Source organism: Solanum verrucosum, unplaced genomic scaffold, assembly GCF_900185275.1.
Source record: "Solanum verrucosum unplaced genomic scaffold, falcon-dt-bn FXZP01000062.1, whole genome shotgun sequence".
NCBI lineage: Eukaryota > Viridiplantae > Streptophyta > Magnoliopsida > Solanales > Solanaceae > Solanum > Solanum verrucosum.
The window spans coordinates 5,308,420-5,317,624 of NW_026020477.1; the positions used below are offsets into that span (position 1 = coordinate 5,308,420).

The 9,205-nt window shown below is 39.6% G+C and overlaps 1 protein-coding gene across 1 annotated transcript; it reads left to right on the top strand.

The window, feature by feature from the left end:
- Positions 1 to 5,991: 5,991 nt before the first annotated feature.
- LOC125809407 (uncharacterized) lies at positions 5,992 to 6,408 on the top strand. The gene has a single exon (XM_049489055.1). It carries the CDS (start codon positions 5,992 to 5,994, stop codon positions 6,406 to 6,408), a length of 417 nt encoding a protein of 138 aa, XP_049345012.1.
- The last annotated feature ends 2,797 nt before the right edge of the window (positions 6,409 to 9,205 follow it).

Sequence of the window (9,205 nt, forward strand, 5' to 3'; positions counted from 1 at the left end):
CTCTCTCGAGTTGAAACCGAATCAACCCAATACCCACAAATCATTAATCAAAAGCTTTGGTTCTAAAACCTCTCTCTCTCACAAGCTAAGAACACAATATTAGAACTGCATTTGCAACTATAATTCATAAATAAAAACACAACTAATGATTAAAACCACTTCAATATAGCATTTAAAATAGTAATAAGCAATACCTATAAGCTAATTTAACCCATAATCACATAATCACACCCCAAGAGTTTGGGTTTTAGCCACACATCATAAAAACAGAGAAACAATTACCAAATGCATTAGCCATGATCTCGATGAGAGAATTCAAGCCTTTAAAATGGTCTAAATTGAAGAAAATCAATAACCCATTTGCAAAATCCTCCAAAATTGTACAATTATAACTCTAAAATCCAAAGATCTAGAATGGGAACTGTAATATCTGGGAGAGGATGGGTTTTTTTTCTTTTCAAAATTACATTTCAAATCCAATTTATAGTTTCCTAAAATTAAACCAGAAAGTCTACTCGATGGATTAAGTCGTGCCTCGCCGAATCGATCGGCGATCTGCCGAGTATCCAATTCTATCACGATTTTGCATAGGCCTTCAACATCCTCAAGTCTTGTAACTTTGGGCGATCCATCTTGTCATCATGGACCCGATCAGCGATTCGCCGGCTGCCCATTTATGTCACTGACTTGGTTTTTTCCCTAAGATCTGGCACACTGAACTTTAGGCGGACTGAAGAGCCATCCGCTGACTCGCCGAGTGGTCTTGGCGATCACCATACTCGCCTTTCTCCACTTCTTCAGCTTGTTTTGTTCCTTTTTGCCTGTTACTGTCCTTGCTTTTCTCCTTAATCCACAAACCTAAAAATCCATTCTTTAACATCAGTTTATAGCGTAAATTAGGCATTTGAGGACACTAAAGCTACCAAAACAAAGCCCTAAATGAGTGCAAATCTAGGACTCATCAACGACTTACTCCGTCGATCTGTTATGAAGCTGAAAATCTGGAAGAGTATAAATGCAATTTTTAAAAGATGAAAAACAGTTCTTCCAATTTCAAAAGTTCATAAACATTTTAACTATGGGTTTTATCCAAACAATGTTTGTAGTAGTTTTTGAGTACAATTTTGAGTTGGGTTATGATTTTAAGTTGATTCCAAGCAGTGGGAAGACTTGAATTTTGTTTTGTTACCCAGATGATGAATAATATAGTTGGTAATGATATCTTGATTTGGATAATGTGTGACTAAAACCCCCCATTCTTGGGGGTATGATTATGTGATTAAATGTTCTAATTACCTTATGGGTGTTATTATTTATTGATTTAAATGTTGATTTGAAGTGGGTTTGATTGATAGTTGTGTTTTAATTCATGAATTGTAGTTGCAAATGTAGTTTTAACTTAGTATTCTAGGCTTGCTTGAGAAAGAGGTTTTAGAATTAAAGCTATCAACGGATGATTGTAGTGATTGGGTTATTGTTGATTCATTTTGAGAAAGTGAATTTGAATTCAATCCTACCAATCTAGCTCGAGATAGTAGATTAATTGAAGTTTTGGGGTGTTCATATTATTATGCTTATCGAGGTTCGAGAGAACTCGCTTGAATCGTGGTAGTTGATCAAGAGATGGATATTACATCTAAAGCCTAGCCTACCCGCTAAGATTCAATGTCTTTTAGTAAATTATTATAACTCATATAGCAAAATTAACATTTAATCGATCACATCCCCAAGAATACTTCTCTACTTGATTACTCCCCTGTTTTCGTAGTTGTTAATTGTCACTCTAATCCCCCCATTTGACACTAGTTGTCTACCCCTACAATTTAATTGAATTGTCTTCGATAATGTTTATCTCTACATACGACTAGAACACTTCTTTTGCAAAGAAGGGCTTATTTGGAGGGTTGGGTCATGAGGATTCCCATGACCATATCCAGAATTTTGTGGACGTGTGTGGCCTATTTTCGTTCTAGAACATCTCACAGGAGTCAGTCCAACTTCAGTGGTTCCATTTTTCTTTGATGGGGGAGGCAACTACATGGTTAGATGACCTACCAAGGGACTCGATTACATCTTGGGAGTAGATCACTGAGGCGTTCTACCTAAGATTTTTCCCTTCTTCGAGGATGATGGCATTAATAGATATTCAGGGTTTCAAATGATTCGATAGTGAACCAATTCACGAGACTTGGTTACGGTTCCAGAAGTTGCTGCTCCAATGTCCAACACATGGACTCCCAAAGTCTAGATTCAGTTAACAAGGGGGTGGCTGACAAAATCATTCAAGGAGAAATCATGCAGCAGCTATTCAAAATTGCATCTACTCTCCTTGATAGGATGACCAAAATTAATCGTGCTTGGTACACGAGAAAAGATCAAGTGTCTCATTTGAACTTCAGGATGACAAAGGAACAAATAGAAAAAGACAAAGAGTGGAAAGAAAACATGGCCAAGATGATGACCCAAATGGATCTACTGTCGAAATATATCATGTTTAGTGTTTCTAAAGGTGTGAATGCAGTTGGAGTTAGTGGGGTAAACCCCAATGATGCACACTTTGAGGCTTTATATAATGAGGAAGTGCATTTTCTGGCAAATCAAGGAGGAAGTTTCCGTCTGAACTATCCAAGGCCGAGTGGGAACGAAGGTTGGAATAGAGAGCATGATGAATGTTGGAGAGACCGTGATAGAGAATGGCGTTACCGTGGAACAAACTGGAAGGAGCGGGATGGTGACAAAGAGAGATATGAACCTCCCCATGAGCGTCAAAAGCCAAAAGAGAAAAAGGTTGGCACGGAAAATTTTTGCACTAAATATATGCTTGCACGCATTATCAATAAAGTGAAAGGGTCAGAAAAGTGCTCAAAGAAATAAAAGAGGACGTCTCAACTCTGAACCATACGGTTATTTCTCACTGGGTGACCATTAAACAGCTGGAAACACAAATGGGTCAAATCCCGACTCATTTGAACCCAAGTAAAAACAGAGGATTATCAAGTGATACCATGGCCAACCCAAAGAACGAATCGTGAAAACGTATATTCATTGTGCCACGATGTTAAATAAGGCGCTTCTTGGGAGGCAACTCATGTTTTTGAGTTTTAATAATGTTATTTGAATAACGGGTGTTGAATGTGTTGGTTCAAAATTTGAATTTTTGGTAAAAGAAGCAACTCGGCGAGTCCAGGCACCAATCGATGACTCGCAGAACAGGTTGACGAGCCCGATTGGATCTCTTTTTGGAGATTCTGTAAACTTCGGCTGACTAAAGAGCCATTCAGCACATCGCTGAATGGTCGGCGACATAAGTGAGCATCACCAACTGGCGCGCGAACTGAAGGGTCAAAGGCCTAAACCATTTTTAAATTCAAAAACTCACTTCATTTCCTATTATCCGACATTTGAACTTTCAGAACTATATTTTAGATTTCTATTCTTGTTGTTTTGCGTGGGATCAATTGGTTGGGGAGAGATTTTGTGGTTTTGCTTCGATTCGCAAGCCTAACATTCATTTATTTGATTTTGAGGTTAGTGGTTCCAGCCCCGTCTTTAATCTTTGTAGCTTAAAATGCATGATCATTGCCATATTGATATTTGTACGTAGTAATTATTGTTTGAATGCTTGTTGTTAGTGTGTGCCTTTGTTATCTCGTGTTAATGCTTATGATTAGCCTAGAACATTCGAATCCCATGTGTTTACATGATTAAAAATGTGGGTTGTGTTGTTAAATTTGTTGGGTCTTTTATGGGTGAAGTCTGAGTAACCCCAATTGCATCGATTGACTGATTTGGCCCAATGATAGAGTAGGTGACATCATTCTTCAGGGTAAAAGACGTCGATTAGTCAATTTTGGACAAATTGGGGGAAGTCTGAGTACCCCAAGGTCATTAATGATATGGGTTTGGGCTTAATTTCATAGAATAGGCATTTAATTTTGTTCTCGTGGGGTGTGGGTTAGAAATTGAAGGTTGGGGTAAAAATCTAGCACGATGGACCGTTTGGTGAGTTGGGTCGAACTCACCGAATAGTTCGGCAGTTCGCCCAACAACTCTTGGATCTCTTTTTTATCCTTTAATATTATTGAAATGATTCTGTAACATTCGACGATACACTTGAGCTGGCTGAGTTCACATGGTGATTCGCCGAATGCCTGTTAGATTGTCCATCTACACCTTAAATTTAAAAAAAATTATGTAACTTTCGGCGAGCTAATTCTAGTTCACCGAATGGTGTCAATGATTTACCGAAAGGCCCCGGACATCACCAATCTATGTTGAATTCTGTAGATTTTTGGTCTGGAACATTTGATGAGCCCGATCTGGTTTGCCGAATTGGTTCGGTGACTTATCGAGTGAGTCGATGAGCTTTCTTGCATATTTTTCAAAGTTGATAATTTTTCAAATTGTTTCTAACGTATTGGTCTATTGGATGTTGTTTTCCAGGTATGGCTAGACCTAATGTTGCAGGTAGAAATCAACCACGCCGCAAGAGTGGAAGGGGTATTGTGATCAACAAGGGTGTTGCACCCTCCTGTACTACTCAAGCTAAACTTCCTCCAACAAAGAGGAAAGTAAAAGGAAAGGGGCCCATAGAGCCAAGTCAGGCAGAGAGCTCTGATAGTATGGGTGTCTATGCCATCCACCTCACCACATCCGAGTCAGACGGTGAGGAAAACTCCAAGGATAGATCACCAATCTCTGTGTCTAAGCCGGAGGATGATCAGACCCTCTCCATGCTAGGATAGTGGAGCTACGGTCCAAATCATTACATGATCCAGCCAGGATCCCAATGCTTCATACGCCTCCTCCACCTCCTGCTCAAACTGTCGAGTAGGTACCTCTGGTGCCGCCAGTTCAGGCACCTATTCCCCAGTTATTAAACGGACTGAAGGCTGCTGGTTTGAGGACATTCTTGAGGAAAATAGAATGTCTACAGACAGAGTAGTAGACAGGTATCCAGAGGTGTGGAACACTATAAAGTTCCACAAGTTCGAAATCTTTACCAAGCCCCAAGGCTCCTATATTACTACTTGGGTTCGTGAGTTTTATGCGGAGTACGAGAAGCTAGTGCCCAAGGGGAAGAAGAAGGAAAATGCGTTCACATTGGTGGACCATGTAGTGGTGCGAGGCAAGAAAGTTAAATGCAGCAGCACCGACATAAAAGAGGTGCTAGGGTGCACAATAAATGTGATCCACTTATTGGTGGATCGTATAGAAATAAAGACCCTATATAATTTTAAGGGGTGGTTGGCGCCGTTGATCTTAGGCATTACGCCACCATGGATTGAGGCGGGTGTTCCAATTCAGAAGAAGGAAAGGAATGTGGTTGCCAGATATTCGTTCGGGTTCATCAAAAACACATTGATGCCATCACAGAACGAGTCTATACTCCGGCATCCGAAGGATGCATTGTTGGGTTGTATCATAGTCCGAGATAGACTAAATGTCGGCCTTATTATTGAGTAGGAGATGGCCTTGAGGGCCAAGCAGAGTCATACTTCTCTCCCATTTCCAGTCTTGGTTACGGAGATGTACACGCATGCTCGAGTGCCTTTGATTGAGAATACAGATGTGGAAGTGACTCCTACTTCTTCTACTGACATCCGGAGGATAGAGGTCTAGTACACTAGAGATGAGGCCAAAAGGAGGAGTGATGCACTAGTGGATGCTTCCTTGGGGGTTGATGTGGAGATGTTGCCGATAGAGATAGTCCTTCCTACAAATGTCGGTAAGCCTTAAAGTACTCCTAACACTTTGACTACTGCACCCTCTACTTCTAGTGTTGCCCCTTCTGCTGCTCCTAGTTCTTCTGATGCTGCTAATGTTTCCCGACCCCCTTTGACCTATGTTATGCTGCCTAACATGGGCCACGTGGCCCATTCTGCTAATGTACATGCTTCTCGGGTAAAGGTTGTTGTACATGGGCTGGTTGAGAGGGAAATTTTTGGTGGATTAACTCCTATTAGAGCTTAGTTGAGAGAGCACTGGGAGATGATTAACGCATATGCATTGGCGTTGGATGCCCTCACTGTGAGAGTGGAGGCTTGTGAGCAAGGTAAGAGAGTGTCTGATGATGTGGAGGCCTTGAAGGTCAATATTGTTGGGTTGAGGCGTGATGTGGATGAGGTGAAATCCACAGATCTTTCAATGTTATTAGGCACGGTGACCCTTCTTGAGGTCCTGGACACTGAGTTTCCAGCTATTTCTGTGGTTTCTTCAGCTACTACGACCGCAGATGCTGCTAGGGCTGATGATGATGCTGATTCAGAAGCTCTCGAGATTGATAAGAAGGAGCTTGGTGTTCGACATACAACTTTACATGATAACTTAGATGACCTCGAGGGGGCGATGTTACAGATAGGTGTGGAGGCATATCTGAGGGACACATTTATGGTGGTTTCCTATTGAGCAAAAGATAATGTGGAGCCGGGCACTAAGGCCCAGACAAAGGGAGTCACAGACATGTAGAGTTCACCTCAGGCTTAGCCTTACACGGGGATTTTGACTCTCTTTCAATTTCTTGTTTAGACTTTTTATTTCTTTGCATTTGAGGACAATTGCTAGTCTAGTTTGGCGGGGTGTGGTATAGTCATACCTACCTCTTTTGGGCTGCTTTTATGAATATTATTGTTGTTTTGCATGTTTTGTGTGAATGCTGGATTATTTTGGTATATATTGGTTTTTTATCCATTGGTTTTAATGTTAATGTTGGTTTTGACCTGAATTAATTTTTTTGTCACCTCTTGATGTTTGTGAATGTGGTTGTTCTCTTGCAAATTTGAGTGTCAGTTGCGGTCAATATTGATGACTCAAATAGTGATCTTGATTAAATGATATGCATGTGCGATTTTGATGAGGCAAATATGAGTTGCATAAGTCATATGTGAACTTTTAGCATCTCATTGTGACTGGCTGGTTCTTGAAATTAATTCTATGATGATCGTTGCAAGCTAGCTAAAATTTAGAGTCTTGTTTGATGATTGTGTTGAATGTTGAGTGTGGTGAGGTTGCCTTGAAATGTGTGCTTGATAATACCTAGAACTTACCCCGTTTGTTCAATCGACTAATGTAGGCGAATGATAGAGATGATCTTAGGCACCATTTATGGAAAGTGAACCAAAGTTTCCATTATACTTCTTTGTGACGACCTTGTGAGAGTGTGAACCTTGCTTGGCACCATTTGATCTTATCCTTTTCTTTGAATGAAACTTGAACACACTTGACCTTTTTATTTCCCACCTAAAGTCTTCATGGAGCATTGGTTATTTTAAATAGCCATCTTAGGCTAAATGCTTAAGTTGGGGGTGTGGTGAAAAAGGGGGAAAGTCAAGAAGTTTGAGAAATTTGCCCTTGAGGATTATGTTGAAAAAGATGGAACCCCTCCATGTAAAAAAGGAGAAAAGTGAAAGAAGAAAAAGATAAAAAAAAAAGGAAAGACTTGTTAAAATAAAGTTTGTACAATGGACAAACGAAATGGGGTATCCAATGAGTCATGCTTAAAAGAACATAAGATGGATTGTGAAGATAAAAAAAGAGTGAAAGAGAAGGAGAAAAAGTGAAATGAAGACCATGCTTCGTGAAGGTAGAAGTCACTAAGCCAAAATGATCATACTTTTACCCTCAGCCCTGTTACAATCCTTGAAATACCTTTGTGATCTTGAGTGAGCTGAAAGTCATGTTGGTTGGAAAATACAGACAAGCCTATAGGTAGAGTCATGCATGTGTTTGTCTTTGAGAGTGTGAGGTTTGTTTTTGATTCCTAAATTCTGATTATTTGTTGATCTTTGTGTGAGTATGGAATCATTCTTTATGTGAGGGAATTCCAACACTTTTGTTGAGCCTGAATTTGCTTTTGAAGCAAGCATTGTGAGCTCGAGTTCTATTTGATAATGGCTAGTCACAGTTTGAAACGTGTAGTGCACAATTGAACATTGCATGGGTAGATTGAACCTCATGCATTCATGTCGAGTCTTGAGTAGCACTATTTGTAGACATCTCTTTTGAACTGATTAATCTTATGTTTTACTTAAGGACAAACAAAAGTTTATGTTAGGGGTGTTGATGAGTCGGGGATTTCGACTCAGTTAGGGCTTAATTTTCATAGTTTTATTGTCCTCAGTGCCTACTTTATGCTCTAAACTAATGTTAAAATGCTAATTTGCAACAATGAAGGCAAAAGAGCAAGACAAGGACATTACCAGGCAAAAATGCGCGGAGAAGCCAAAAAAGTTGAAGAAAAGCAAGGCTGAAAGTCGCCAAGACCACTTGGCGAACCGCCTAGTGATTCTTCAGCTCGCCAAAAGTTCTAGAAGGCCAGTCCTAGGGGGTAGCCAACTCGGAGATAAAAAGTGCAACATGGCAAAGCGTCAAATAGATTGGCGATGAAATTTCTAATCACCTAAAGTTACTAGGAGGAAGTGATAAAGGGGTAGGCCAAGACGGTGATGGCAAAGCACACTCGCCGCATCACCGACTTTTTCGGTGACATACGACTTATTCCGCCAATCTATCCTGAAGCTAAAATTTTGGAAAAGTATAAATACGATTTTTAAAAGATGAAAAATAGTTCTTCCAATTCTGAAAGTTCCTATACACGATTCTAACTCTGGTTTTATTTATCCAAACACTATTTTGAGTAGAATTTTGAGTTGGGTTTTGCTTTTAAGTTGATTCCACGCATTGTGAAGACTTGAATTTTGTTACCCAACTGATGTATAATATAGTTGGTAATGATTTCTTGTTTTTGATAATGTCCTATTCTTGGGGTGTGATTATATGATTAAATGTTCTAATTAGCTTATGGGTGTTATTTTTAATAGATTTGAATGTTGATTTGAAGTGAGTTTGATTGATAGTTGTGTTTTGATTCATGAATTGTAGTAGCATATGCTGTTCTAGCTTAGTATTCTAGGCTTGCTTGAGAAAGAGGTTTTAGAATTAAAACTATCAATTGATTATTGTAGTGATTGGGTTATTATTGATTCATCTTGAGAAAGTGAATCAAGATTCAATTCTACCAATCTAGCTTGAGAGAGTAGATTAGTTGAGGTTTTGGGTTGTTCATATTATTATGCTTGTCGAGGTTTGAGAGAACTCACTTGAATTGTGGTAGTTTTTCGAGAGATGGCTATTACATCTAAAGCCTAGCCTACCCGCTAAGATTCAACATCTTTTAGTAATTATAATCACTCATATAGCGAAATTA

Excerpts from the sequence above, each read along its gene's own strand:
- LOC125809407 (XM_049489055.1), top strand. The coding sequence starts at position 5,992 with ATGATTAACGCATATGCATTGGCGTTGGATGCCCTCACTGTGAGAGTG.